At 41.5% G+C, this 15,177-nt stretch overlaps 1 protein-coding gene across 1 annotated transcript in view; it reads right to left on the bottom strand.

The window, feature by feature from the left end:
- Positions 1-4,101: 4,101 nt before the first annotated feature.
- BARD1 (BRCA1 associated RING domain 1) overlaps positions 4,102-15,177 on the bottom strand; it is a 40,784-nt gene continuing 29,708 nt past the window's right edge. Inside the window, exons 9-11 of the mRNA XM_008643577.2 lie at positions 15,006-15,098; positions 5,918-6,015; positions 4,102-5,223 (exon numbers count right to left, since the gene is read on the bottom strand). Coding sequence (XP_008641799.1) covers positions 4,894-5,223; positions 5,918-6,015; positions 15,006-15,098 — 521 coding nt within the window. The 3' untranslated portion in view covers positions 4,102-4,893. The remainder of the gene's footprint in view (positions 5,224-5,917; positions 6,016-15,005; positions 15,099-15,177) is intronic.

The following is a 15,177-nucleotide window of genomic DNA, read 5'->3' as shown; positions in this document are numbered from 1 at the left end:
GCCCCCGCGGCAGCACTGCTCTGCTGGCAGAGCCCATACTGCTGCAGCGACTGTCACTGGGCAGGCACAGCCCCGAAGGGAGCTCAGAACTCTAGAGCTGTGCTTGCCAGCTGTGCCCAGCAGGGAAGGAGCTTCCCGGCCTCTGGGACACCCTTGGACACCCAGGGCAGGCCCTGTAAGGCAGCCACGGGCGGTGCTGCTCTGTGGCTCCTCCCAGCTGTGGAGCAGAGCTCTTCCCACACCCGCTGGAGCCAGACATCCCAACTCCTGCTGCACAACAAGCCCTGCGCAGCAGCCGCCCCGCGGCCTCAGCATCTCAGAGCAGAGCGACAGCAGGGTCTCACACACGCAGCGGGAGCTGACGGCTCTCTGCTACTTCATCAGACCAGACCTCCTGCCAGGAATTAAATTGAAGCACACAAAGTGCATTTTCTCCGTAGGAAAAAAAGGAAAAAAAATAAATAAAGGTGGGGAAGCTTCCTCCCCTTCTTCTATCTGATTACACACAAAATGTTCTTCTGCTTTTAAGGGCAATTTAACACTAGTTAAACTACCATTAATTTAAATCAAACAAGTCTGAAAAGATAGAACATGCTGCACTGCTATTAAAAACAACTGAATCTTCATTTGTTCCATTGAGACACTGCTGCCCAGTTCCAAGCCAATACTATCTGGCTGTCCAAAGACCTCTTGCTGTAGTTTTTAAGCTGGTATTTAAGCCTGCTTTGTTGGCTCTCTAAACACAAAGCAGTCCCCGTAGGTATCGAAGATTCAAACCTTTCCATCAAAGTGCTTATGGGAGTAACAGCAGAAAAAGGTCATGGGACCAAACCAATTAATACCAATGAATGTGACATCAAATCCACCCCATTTCCAGGTGATCTTCCAGCACTGAGGTACAAAATAGCCTAAGGAGGAAAAAGGAAAAGCTTTGTTCTACTGTGTTTCACAGACTTGTCCTCAACAAGATGCCAAGATGCTGCTACCCAGACTTTGCTGGTAGTTCACCCAATGGACAGGCCAGGCCAGAACAGTTCCTGCCCAGCAGCTCTGTCAGCACCACAGGGCTGGCAGTGAGGAGCTGATGTTTCCCTTCCCTCTGCCATGCTGGCAGCAAAGCTAGCCCACAGGAGTTGGGAGTAGCACAGCCAAGCACAGGCAGGGGGACCAGATGATCCCTGCGTTTATACATTTCCCCCAAATAACCCACACCAATGTGCAGTCTTACCAGGCTGCAGCTTCCATGCAGACAGCTTTGTCCTGAGCAGAATGTGTGCAGGAATTTCATTAGCCAAGACCCAATTCTCCTGGAAGACTGCCACACAAAATAACTGCTCCAGAGTTAAGTTTGGTCTTAAGACACTGGACTTCTGGAGGAAATGGAACCAGCTTCAATCCCCTGCCTAGAATTATTGCCTTCCTTGAATTAATTCCCTTCAGTGGCTTGCTCCTTCCATGAGCCTTGCCCAGGCTGATCAGAGATAACCACGTTGGGTCCCAACAGAGCCAGTCAGGTTCAACCTCAGCTCAAGAGCTTAGGACAGCACACAAGAGAGGGGCTTTATCCCCCTAAAGGCTGTGTAGGTGCCAGCTGGGTGAAGCACTTGCTGACATCTCTTTTACCAGAGAGATGCACCTTCGGACACTCCCGTGCTTGTTATCATTACAAGAGGGCTGTGAGACAACAGAGCCACAGCACCTCCCAGCTATGCCATTTCTGATTTGAGAGCAAAAGCAGCTACTGCTGCTTGGTACTACTCAGTTGCCTGTTGTTTCCCTGAACCACTTGCAGAAATATTGAAACATCACTCAAAAAGATCTCACAGTATTTACTAAAAATGTTACCTTATGTTAACTATTAGGGGTGTTAAACTGATGCTGTCACTGAACCCCAGACTTTGCTATTGAAGGTGTTATCAGGTGTTCCAAATGAACTAATTAATTATGAGTAACAGATCATTTTCAAGGGAAGATGCTTGAAAATCATTAACCTGAGGAAGAACTTCTTGCCTGTGAGGGGGATGAAGCCCTGGCACATGTTGTCCGGACAAGCTGTGGCTGGCCCCTCCCTGGAGTGTCCAAGGCCGGGCTGGAGGGGCCTTGGAGCAGCCTGGGATAGTGGAAGGTGTCCCTGCCCATTGCAGGGGGTGGGATGAGATGAGCTCTAGGGTCCTCCCCAGCCCAAGCCATTCTGTGATTTACAGTATTTTTGATCAAGATCAATAAAAACGTCTATAATCTGGAATGCAAGTCTTCGAATTCTATCTCTTCACATGAGGTAATGACCACTAGATAATCTTTAAAGTCCCTTCCAACCCAAAGTGTATTTCTATGAGATGCCCCAATCATCTGTGCACATTAAGTATATGCAGGTTATCAGGAGAATACTACTATAAATACATGTTATAGCTAAGGTTCTTTATTACCTTTTAAAAGAAGATTTTGATAAATTCATCTACTCACAGCTTCTGACTAAGCCAGACTACTATGGCCATCAGGGCCACAAGTCTCTCACACTTCCTGAAATACCTCTTCCATTTTCAGCCTGCCTCCTAGTACTTTCCTTTAGTGCACCCTAGGTTTTGGACTAGAAGAGACAGTGAAAAATGATCCCTACACACTCCTTACCACATGCCTCAGGAGTTTGGAGCCTTGCTTTCAGAAGCCAAAATCCATCCAGTGGATTAAGGCACTTGATCTATGCTTACTACAAGGCTCTTTTATCAAGTGCTACCCCTCTGCTTTCAACAATGAGCAAGAGCAAATTATGCAGCCTCTGTGTCACTGACCTCTAAGTTTTGCGTACTTGCAGTGCTTCAGTAGTGTTTGGCACCTGCTGTAACTCTGGCATCCAGGTCCACTGTGAGGCTCTTCAAGGCTACATCTACTTAAGCTGATCACACTCTGAGAGACCTGAAGCAGATGGGCCAGAGTTAATCTTGGTTAAGGATCTCTCCTCAGTATGATATGGAGTGATTCTTAATGTGACTGGAGAGAAATGCTGCTTGATAACACAACTGGATTCAAGGGAACAGGGACGAGGTTCAGAGCATAGCTTAAAAAAACCCAAAACATTCATGGCAATTTTCTAACTTGAGTTTCTTTGCATCTGCCAAGGAACAATGGCTGAATCTGTAAAAGTGCTGCCTCTACTTTAGGACATAGAGCAGGATTAGTGATGGGTCGAATTTCTTTCTGATACAGGGCAGAAAATCTCCATTCTTACACATTTTGCAGAGATTCACTGCTACTTTTGGAAAGAACACTGCATTAGGTATATTGATGTACTATGAAATGCCAAGTTAAAATGTACCATAACTGCTAAAACAAATGCCCAAGCCCATGCAGTATCGACTTGGTACCTCATTCTCTGCCAGTGTTTATCTGCACAGAACTCCAAACCACATTTATCCCAGGGGCTGTTCCACTAATTAATGAGCCCTGCATTTACTGAAGAGCAATCACTCAGTCTAGCATAAGTGATAGATCAAAATACTCCAGCTACTCAAATCCAGCAGATGCTATTGAAAACTGTACCTGTTCTACCTGCTGTGTACAGTTCTAAGAGTTCTACAGAGCACAGGACCTCCAGCAGCAATGGTTACAGAAAACAGCTCTCTTCCTCTGCAAAAGCAGCTCTTGGGTGTGGTACACCATCTCCACAGCTGTACTGAGCTCACAGAAATGCACTTCCATTTACCTGTTGAGATATGTACGGGATATGCACTTATTCTGCAGCCAAGCTCATGCAACAGATGCTCCCGACTTAATGCATACAAAACTTTCCTTATTACAAACAATACAAAAACAAACACACACAACTTTTGTTCTATCCCACAACCATCATTCTTATTGTGTATTATTCCAAGACACCATTTTTCAATTACAAATTCACAAACTAAGATACAAAATATTACACAAGAGCACAGAGTGAGGAAGATTCTGACAATAACTTCTGAGCCATTATGAGAAATATTGTAATATGAAATAATCAAATATTGATCCAGTGTAGCCAGCTGTTTAGGTGCAACTGTGCAAAGTGAAGCCTAATTCTTTCGTGATCACTATTTTTTTTCTTTAAAGTAGCCATGAGAGCAACCATCCAAATTTACAAAAATATTTATTATAATAATTTAATATGGAACCTGATGCTTCAAAGCCTTCAGAAAATAGAACTGAATTCTAGTTACACATTTACAAGCATAAATGAGGACAGAAGTGAGTAAAGCATTCACCTTTTTACAAATAAGTAAATTTTAGACCAAGATTTTTAAATACAGTGTTCTCAAATTGTCTACTTCCAGATGAGTTCAGGCCATTAATTTAACTCTGATTTCTCCAAGACTTATCCCATGCCAAGAATTTCCAGCAAAATTCACTTGTAAGAAGTTATAATAAATGTCACATATCACCTTACATGTCTGCACAGGGTCAAATGCATGGAGTCCATTTTTTAAAAAACACAAATTCTGGCCTGGAAAATCTTGATAAATACAGTAGATCTTTATCAATGGATGTTAAACACAACATAAAAGGGGTCATGCTCAATTGCCTACAAAGGGCTGGTTCAAATCAAGAAAGTAAAAGGTTTCATTTTGCAAAATCCCAGTTACAAAAAGTCAGTGATCTATTAAGTCAGTGATTTATTAAGCATTTATTAAGTTTGGTGTAAAAATAAAACATACTAAATAAGCCAAGGCACACTTTACAATCCTCTCCTCCATTGTACATTCATTTATTCCAGCACATCAGTTATCTTAGTCACTCACTTAAATGCTCAAAGCTCTCCTGAATCCAAATCACAGCTTCAGAGCAGCGTTTGCCAGTGTGTCCCAGCTGCTCAAGATTCAGCCCATTTTAAAGCCTTGCTCTCGAGATGCTGCTATTTGATATTCACTTCACAGGCAGGAGCTGAAATGACATCACACAGTCTATGAGCCAGCTGGAGGGGGCCATCCACACCTTGCCCTGCCGGATCTTCTCCGGCTGGAACTTGGAAGCCACGTCATAGATGACATATTGGGTGCAGAGCCTCTGGTCAGAGGTGGGCTCTGCATGGTAGGCCACTGTGTTGATGGTCTGTGTCACATCACTGTCTGGTTTGGGCTGCCTAACCAGGACCTGGCCTCCTGCTGCTTTCACCAGGTCCAGCAGATCACTCTTCTGGTGATGTTTGAAAGATCCCAAAAAATAGAAGTAGCATCCATCAAACAACTTAGGCAGCTATGTGGGGGGGAAAAAAAAACCAAGCATAAATACAGGACTTCACAACTGACAGAGAGGAAGAAAGTGGAAAGGAAAAATCAGAGCATACAAAACACCTACAATTTAAAATAAGCACCACTGGACACTAGAACAGTAACATGCAAGGTTCTAAGGGTAAGTATGCAACCAAGAAAAGCTTGTTTATGTGGTAAATCCTTGCTTCTGTTTAAATACTTTCCAGCACAATGGGGTTTGAACTATGAGTTAGGAATATTTACAGCTACTGTGACAATGAAGTTAATAAATTCTCCAGTGTAATCCAGCAAGTAACCAGGAATGATCCCAGTTAAATATAAAAGTGGCCCTAAATGGAAACAAATAGTAATAAAAACATTTTTCTTTCAACTTTCCAAACTGTGTTCTAAAGCTGAGCAGAGAAGGCAGAAGCACATCACTTCCTGGCCCATCAGGTGTAATACAGTGAGTGCAATACAGTGTTCCCCTGACAAGGTTACAGCAACATCTCCACTAATGGAGAAAAATGACAGCTTTATGGGTGTTCACAGCTCTTTGGATCACCTTGCACATAATCAAATTTCTGTACAAGACCACATTAAAATTTTACATCTCCTGCACCTTTGCGTGTGGCAAAGGGCAGAGCTGCCCGAGCCCCAGGTCATTAATCCAGGCTGTCTGGAGCAATAAAACCCACCAGCTGCTCCCGGTTGAGCCGCCCTCGCTGGGGGCCACCTTGGACTTCGTACTTCTCTTCTTGCTCTCGAACACAGCTCTGCAGACAGGCTTGTACCCCTACAAATACCACAATAAGGGAGGCAAAAGTTAGAGACCCCAGGCTTCAAGAGAGGCTTGCATGTCATTTTAGGGAATAAAGAGCTGTGCTAAGACAAAATTATTACAGCGCAAGACATACATCCACACAGCACCAAAGCTTGTGTGCTTTAGCAATTTGCTTTTAAAACCCGAAAAAATTTACAACAGTGCCTGAAGATGCAAAGTGAGATGGAGAGAAGTAATATGGCACTAAAATCAGTGCTATAAACACCAGAAATTATTAGCTCTTCCTCTTACCCTCTAAAGGTCAACCACTTAATGTCAAATGTCAAACTGCTGATCGCTGGGAAGCTCAAAGCCAGCATGCAGAGCCAACACGGCAGTTATGAAATGGACACAACTGCCTGATGAAGAGCAATTACAAGGCAAGCACAAAGCTGCTTCTGAGCAGCTACGGCCTCAAATAACAAATCAGATGGGATTTCAAGGTCTCCAGGATCAGCACGAACTGGAGATTTATGCTGGGGTTTAACAGTGGCATTCATTTCTGTTAGCACTGCTGCATAATGAGATTGTCTTTTAGAGTCAACATGTTTTTACCTTGTTTTAAGGCCAGTTATTTTTTCCAATGGAGAATGCACTGATGGTAATGCATTGCTAACGTCCATAAAGCGTACTGCCTGACCTCACTCCGGGGAGAGGAATTGCTGTGGTCACCCATTCAAGGATGGAACATTTTGCCTGCATGTACATTGCAGTCATTAATAAGAATTACCCAGGAAAAAGTTTGCAAAGCTGATTTTGAAAACGGTTGCACAAGGATTTACAATGTGGCCGAGGCCATAACTTTTATAGCACCTCACTCCTTGTACAGTGTTTCTAATTCAGGCAACTTATTTGCACCGGGAAAATAGGAAACCCACAGTACATAAAAAATATAAACTGAACAAAATCAAAAGAGAAATGTGGAGGATTGACCCTAAAAAGGAAAGAAGTCCAAGGCTATGAAGAGAAATATAACTGACAAAGGTACTTGGATGCCATGGCAGTAAGTAGCCAATGGATAGGAATATCTAATCCAGAGAGATCTTGAAAGAAACTCTCAGTAATTTGCTGTCAGTTCAAACAAACTCACAAAATGCAATGGGAATTCACATTTTGGGTAGTAGGTGTCCTTCAAAGTGCTTACATCAAAAAAGATAAACCCCTACAGAAAATTACTACTGGCTGAATATTGCAGCAAATATCTCCCTCCCTGTACAAGTATCAGATTGATTATTTGCACTTGTTCATTCCTTCAAGGAAAATTAACATGAACTAGAAGGGCAAACCTAGTCATGGATTTTCCAGAAAGGCAACTCACATATTCATTATTGATAACAGCTATGAATACTGATAACTTAATTTCAGTACTCATAACTCAAAAATAAATCTAAAAGCTATTTCACATTTTATTTATTTATTTTAAATCACCACAGTTCAACAAGACTTCCTGCGTCCATGTGCCTCTAACTTACACTGCTATCCTTTCCCTCCAAGGAAATACAGATATTAATGGGTGCCACTTACAATAAAGGAAGAAGTCTCATCTAATCTCAAGAACGGAACTGTCCTTTCATTAAGAGCATGCTTTATTTCAATCCACCATCAAAAGCTCGATTTCAAGGACTTTCACTACAGAGATGAGGCTTGATACAGTAAGTACATCACAAATTAAGCATCCAGTGCCAGCATCAGTAAATGAAGCAAATGGGATACAAAAGTAATAAAAGACTGAATGAATACAAAAGACTACAATGTCTTTTTGAACTGCTGCTTGCCTGAAAAAAAAAAAAATGAAGTCAGGGAAGTGACTAATGTTAACGGAGTGTTGATGTCATAGAATGCAAAATCAGTGAGGTCTGTTTCACATACATACATCAGTCCATTTCACACTGCCAGGTCCTCCAAGGAGCCTGAAAGCCTCAAAGTTCCTTGTCACACATAATTACAGTCCTCCAACAGGGCCAGAAGAGAGACTCATCCACCTGTGTCCTGTTTTCACTGTGCCCACAAGAATCACAAGGCAGACATCTGTTTCCTGGAGAAACTGGAAGCATGCAAACAGCCAAGTGTCTGCATGATCAGCATTCTCATTAATTTTAACTTTTCTTTCCCAGCTAGAAACAGGCCAGATCTGTGTCTTAACAGGTTTGTGACACAAAAGCTGTGTTTTCCACATGGCATAAAAAGCCAAGAGTATGCATTCTCAGTGCCCAGGTATTTTCCCTGGACATAAATATTTTAAGAGGCTACACTGTTAGGCCTACACACACACACACCTTCATGGAGCAACAGACCCTCTGGGGTTTTTTGGTGATGGAAAAATAGTACATTTTCAATTAGTGAACATATTTTTCACACAAGATCTAGAAGGAGAATTTGCTCTGACACATGGGCCAGAAAAACTGATGCAGTAGCAACCAGTGTTTGGGGAAGGTGCTTACAACACTGAGGTGAACAGTCAAGGATTATCTATCCATGGAGGAAGGAGTCCTGGCTAGAGGAAGGAAAGCAAAATACTCTTAAGTGATGGATACCAGTATGTCCTTTGCAGATTTTGTTCAGACTGATTTGTTGCCAAGTGGCTCCTTTCTGTTCAACTACTCCTGCATGCTACAAAATTTGCATTAAAGAATTAAAGAAGTCAAATATCATAACAAAAAAAGAAACAAAAGGGGAACATGCTCCTGTTCTCATATTTGAGATAAAATGAGAGAGGGCTTAAGCTGTTTTTCTACCTAATTCATTATTCATTTGTTTTAACAAAAGATTATTTTCCTGTTTGTTTTCCCCCTTCTCCACACAAAATGTAGTGTCAAGCCACCACTTGCTTCTATATCTCTAAATCTCCATTATCATTTTCAGGTGCAGTGAATCCTAATGGATGCACTAGCACAAGTGAGGTTCTCAAAGACAGCATAATCAGCTTTGGTTGTGTTATGGTGTCAATTGGAAGCAGCAGGATTTACCATTCTTCCAGGAGATGGTATCGACCACCACAAAATGATCTTGTGCTTAAAACAATAATATCCCAATTTCACACTTGAGAGCAGGGATACAAACAGAAGATTAGAACACACTGCAGGCCCTTCCAACCTGTTTGTTTTTTTCCACTGCTAGGGATTTTAGTTTCTGTGAAAACTGAGTGCTAAGTTGAGTCCATTCAGTATAGCCCAGGTCACTTCCTTCAGCAGGCATTATTCACTTTAAAGCTGCTAACGTGTGTAAGTGGCTGGATAACAAGACAGTTCCCTTTTAATGGTCTCTTCACCCAACTGAGTATCATACTGATTAAGATAATGTATAAAAGGAAATAAAACTCCATACTTTACCCACAGGTGTATCAGTCTGCTACTTCTACAGGGACTTTGCCAGAAGCTCTTTTGACATTACATCACTTAAGTCAAAATCTCCCTTTGATTTCAAATAGAAGCCATGTTTAATTGACTCCCAAAAGTCCTGAGATCAGACTCTCATTTCTTTAGCACTATATTGAAAAGCCACCAGTGAGAACTTGATGCCAGGGCACTGGTCAAATGAATGGACTGAAAAAAATAATTGCTATTATCCTAATTTAAAAAATGATCAGGACACCATCTCCCTTCTGAAACAGAGATGGACACCTTAAGTACTTATGCAAAAAAATGTTCAGAACAGGACTGAATCTCAGGACAAGGACAGCCCTAAAGAAGGTCTCTGAAAATGGAAGGGAACCTAACTTACTTTTGAGAAGACACCTGTAGTTTTACGAGGAGGTGGAGATCAGGGTTGTGTTCTTTTCCTCCACACATTCGCAGTCTGTGCATTCTTGACCAGCCAGCCTGACTAAAAATCAAGTCTGTTCTGTTCTAAAATAAGGCCATCCCACTTGCACAGGGTCTCAGCCAAATCTTGACTTATTCCCTAATACTACTGCCGATAAGTTTGGACCATCTAAATTTGAGGTTGTTCAGGTTTATCCATGTTCTCTTCCTTAAAGAGAAGAGGGTGATTATTACAACCACGTGTTAATGGCCCTTTAGTTTAATCTCAGTAGCTGGATCAATCACCCATGAAAGGGCACGACTTGTATGAAGGCAAGTGGCATTTCAATTCTCATGGACTAGAGCTGCCTTGCAGTGCCAGCTTCAGTGTGCAAGCACTGATGAATGAAGCTGGCCTGACACAACACCATTGTGGGGCCAGATCCCATGGGCACAGGGGTCATGCAGAGTTCTGCCCTAGAAATACAGAACATCACAAGCCTCAGAGCCTCTTAAAGAGCTGATTTCAAACTTGCAAGTTTTAGGTATAAACAAGGTCATTTGCACCAACTTTTAGCAAAACCCAGGCCTGCATTAAAGTCCCTATAAAACATGGCAGAAAGAAGTTTTAGCTTAATGCGTCCGCATTTAGCTTGGTGCCACCACACTTGGCAAGCAGAGCACCGCTCATTTTTTCCCCTCATTAACAAGATCAGTAAAGCATCACTACTTACACTGATCCTTATTACCTCACTGAGCAGCTGCCCCTGCCTTCTCACCTTCCAGATCTAAGGAGCAAGCAGGTTAACAGGGTGTCCACTCTAATTGACCTTTGATACAAGTGCAGCTGCTAGTACTGGAAATAAAAGAAATCATTATTTGAAAAATTTAAGATCAGAGCCCTCTAATCCTTATTCATGTAAGTCTTATTGGTTTGTAATGAAACTAACTGCATCAGCAAAAACAATTTGAAGAGAATGAAGTACAAAAAAAACCTGGTTGCCAAGAACAAGTTGTAATCACCCACAGATACCCAGGGGTATCTCTCAGTAACTCAATTAGCCTTAGTGGAGTTTTGTTGGATTTGCATTAATAAAGCAAAGAGCAGAGGTTAGTCCCAAAAATCCCTCAGAATGGCTGAAGGTAATTTAGGAATACATGATAGCAACAAAGAAGATGAAATACTACATGTCCAAGATCTAGTAGAGACTGCAACTGATACTTCCTTAGCTCAATCTGCATTGGGGGTTTTAAAACTTACATGCAGATTGAGTAAAGCTCGGTGGGATTTTTTTTTTCCCTAGAAAAGGAAGAAATCTGGACTGAAAGAAAGCTTTAGGGGAATTTGGCATGGCTGGCTTCAATTTGTTTTCATAAACAGCATTATTGGCCTCTACTACAGCACAGGGCTTCAATTTGTTTTCATAAACAGCATTATTGGTCTCTACTACAGCACACGAAAGAATTTTTATACCGTCTCTTACATGCTTATAAAGTGACTTCAGATTCAGAGATTTTCATGGCATGAGGTAAAGATGTCATTGGTGAAACAAGAGCAGTCTGGTTTTTTATCACACGGAAATGACACACGATCTGCAGAGACTGAAGTGAATCTGCTTAAGAATGGTAGTTTACAAGTTAATCCAGGTGATATTTATTGAACACAACGGAACAGATGCTTAGGAAGTCCTGAAACATTCCCAGAAGCTGGGAGCATGTGATATGAAAATCATTCCTTCTCTTGAAGCCTCAGGTGTCTTACTTTCTTTGGAAAGAAACCCTACTGGCCACAGCTGTTTCTAGAGTGATCAAAGTGTCTGAAGGTAGCCCTTCCTAAGGGCAGGTTAAATTCCACCAGGAGTGCTCATCCTCTGGATCCCATCACAGGCTTTTTAATGAATGAGGTTGTATTTCCCATCCTCTTCCTTACAAAGGGCTTCCATAATGCAATGTTTTCTTCAAACCAGGAGTGAGCTAGAACAAAGGACTGCCACAAATATGACAAACTGAGTACCTGGATGACACAGAACGGAGGGAGCTTTGGAAACACCAAGGTTTCCTTTTCTTCTAGACCTTATTTCAAACCAACCCACTTCCAACCTCAGCAGACACCACATTTAAGATATTCTCATGCCCATTTTCTCCTCTGCAAACCCCAGCACAGTGTAAAACTGTGAGCTCCTTTCCAGCAGGTGCAGACACTGTGGGAGTGCAGAAGTTCAGCCCCTGCTGGTTTGAAGCACTGCCCTCAGCTGCACACCCAATACAACCAGAACCTGCACTTTGGAGAGTTCTAAAGCCTCTCAGAGCTATGAGTCCTTTTGCAGGAGGCAGCTGAAGTAAGTTTCCAAGTGCAAACAGAACATGAAACTCCAGTGATCAAAAATTTGGGGTGTTTTAAGGAGGGAGGGCTTTGCTGAGAATCAGCCAGTTACCTACAAGATCTTTATGCATGAAAGAGAGACAGTCCAGCCTGAGGAGCAGTTAGCTCAAGCAGCTTTGCTCCTCTGCTCTAACAGCCTAAACAAGGATGGGCACAGGAAATTCAAAAAGATGTTTTCACCTTGAAATGTCAGTCATGAAGTCCTCTAGCTCTTCCAGTCAACTCCCTGTTGTTGCGAGTCCTTACAGGAAAAGCAGTTTTTTCTGTCTCCTTATAATGATCAGAGCTGAATCATTGCTGCTCCAGGTAAGCAAAGCAGAGGAAGGAATGAGCAATCAGATGCTTAGAATTCTGCCAGACACTTCACTGCCAGGACTGACACAAGCTTGTTTCAATGCGTATCGTTACTGAGATCATTTTTCATTCCCTGCTTTAACAGATGACAGTAACTTTAAGAAAAAAGCAAGCTGAAAAGCTATTAAAGACTTCTGCTGGTTTTAATTACACTGTTCTATGCTCCACATAAAGCTTAGAGGAAATACAGTGATACTTGAATCTTTGTCTCAGCCCACTCGCAGAAGGATAATGACTCGCCACTTCGTGCCCTATTACCATCCCAGAAATAATAAAGGCAATAAAATAATGAAACCAGTGAAAGATATGGCCAAGGGCAAGGAGCACAGTGACAACACTGCCTCAATTCAATTCTCTGGTGCCTGGGAAGTGGATGCACTGCTGACACCGTGTCATTTACAGAAAAGGTGGAAAAGCAACTGGTAACATGCAATTTTTCTTCTGTGAAGATCTACTATTTCTCAGTGGTGACATCCTTTCATCCTAATCTCCCACCTGAAGACAAAAGGGAACCCCAAAACTGAGGATATGTACTTGAGTCTTGGCTCTCCAAGACTCAGCTCAAACTCTGCTGGAAAATTCCACATTACCTCTCTACCAATATCAATACCATTAGGATGCTGGATCTGCATGTACAGACACATGGAAACAGGAGTATCCTAGAATCATCCAAGAGAAGGAAACTGCTTTTTATGAGAGAAACAGATTCACAGCCTGTTGTAACAAAAGAGTTAACATAAGAGACTCTCAAATGAAATACTGTTTTTGCAAGCTTGTGATGTTTCTTTAAGAAGTGGTATAATGTGTAGGCTATAAATACAACTTTAGGGATAACAGTCAAATGCAGCTTACCTTGTAGTAAAAAAAAAATTCAAACACTCATTTATGCACAGTCAGCACTTCATTAAGTGCCTCACTGAGCTTTGTTTTTTTCAAAAATTTTAGTGAATTTTTTCAACATGAATTCACTTTAAGTGAATGGTTTAGAACAGTGAACCGTAAACAACTTCTTAAATTTATTATATAACCAGAAAATGCACATACTTCTGGAAGTTTATTTGCATCACATTTAAGGAAACTTATCCAAATAGAAGTCAAAAAGCCACGATAAATGGAAATGGGAAAGAAAAGCAAGGACCTCTTTTTCCTAGACAAATGTTCCATCAGCAGGAGTCCCATTATTTGTTATAACAATCTTTAACTTGTAATGACTCTGAAGAAGACTGATAACAGACTGGTGGGAACAGATGGAGTGGTGCTGTTAATTATAGGCACTTAGCTGCATCAGACCCCATGAGTTATTGCTAACATTTCCCACTAGGGAGGAGAATCACTCGCTTTTAAGTAGTATGTTGCTTACTAAGCTGGGAGCATTAGCAGTCAGGATTGTACTAATCAGTACCAACAACATAAAATAAAACACAGCTGCAAAAAAAACCCCATAAAAATATTCCCTGAATAACCCCCGGACTATTTCATTAATTTTTTTTTTTCTTTTCCAATCACTTCTAAACATAAAAGTTCTTCCATGAAGATTTAAATTCAGGTCTCACTAATGAAATCTCCCTTCCACTCAGAAGTTTTCTAAGCATCTGACTAGCAGGGAGATGAAATTAAATAAAGGCAGCATGTAGGACAGAATGCATTGCAAACCTTCTGAGCTGAGTGAAGCCAAGCACCTGCCACGGGATTCACCACAGAAACATGGTATTCAGTCTTAAAAAAACCAGCATGGAACAAACTGTCTGGAAGCCAAATGAACACCCTGAGTCCAGTGTTCAACCTGATGCTGTGCTTTAGTTTGCACCTTCTGAGGCTTTGCACAGTGTTTTCATGAGCATTAGTGAGCAGAAAATCCAGATCATTAAAGAATCCTTATGTTCTGATGTTTAGCCACACAGTGGAAAACTGGGATGAAATCTGTCTGTGAGTTTTCCACGGGTAATTAACTCATTTGTAGTGTACTTATTAGCTAAAGGGACTTAGCCATAAAGGTCAAGGGGAAGAAGATGGGTTTTGCAACTACTGTGAAAGCACATACTAAGAAATACATCAGAAAGAATAAACTAAAAAATCAAAATTTAGGGTCTAAGTCCACAGAACAGCTGTATAAAAAAGCATGCACTGTTATAAACATTAATTACAGACTGCATGAAAGATGACTTGCATACTAACTTGGGTTAGAAGTTACAACCTTCAATAGATCTCTGCGTGTATGTAAACATAAGCTTACTTCCTACAGGCCTGGAGCATATATCCCAAACAAGCCAAAGTCTCCTCTCAATTTCAATGCAAACTGCTCATAACAAATCCTAGAATTCAATAAAATTAAATTTCTGGTCGTTCACGAGATTTGAAAACAATCCCTTGCACTTTGTGTTAAGATAGCATTGATATCAGGGCAGTTAAAAAAAAAAGTTTCCTTGGAATCCCATCTACAATTTCTGGTTAGAAACCCCAAGGAATCCCACATATTTAATACTTACATTCAAACTTGAGGACCCAACATCCAGTCAGAACAGCCATCATGCATTTGACAGTACTTGGCATTGGAACATCGGGGATAACAAGATGAGTTACTAGGAGAAAGATTACATCAGTAAGACTAAAAGCACAGGAAAATCAGAACCGTGCCTGGCTGAAAAGCAATCAATCATT

Source organism: Corvus brachyrhynchos, unplaced genomic scaffold (assembly GCF_000691975.1).
Source record: "Corvus brachyrhynchos isolate BGI_N302 unplaced genomic scaffold, ASM69197v1 scaffold671, whole genome shotgun sequence".
Taxonomy (NCBI): Eukaryota; Metazoa; Chordata; class Aves; order Passeriformes; family Corvidae; genus Corvus; species Corvus brachyrhynchos.
The sequence above is the reverse complement of the archived record's forward strand: the minus strand, read 5'-3'. Positions and strand labels throughout refer to the sequence as shown.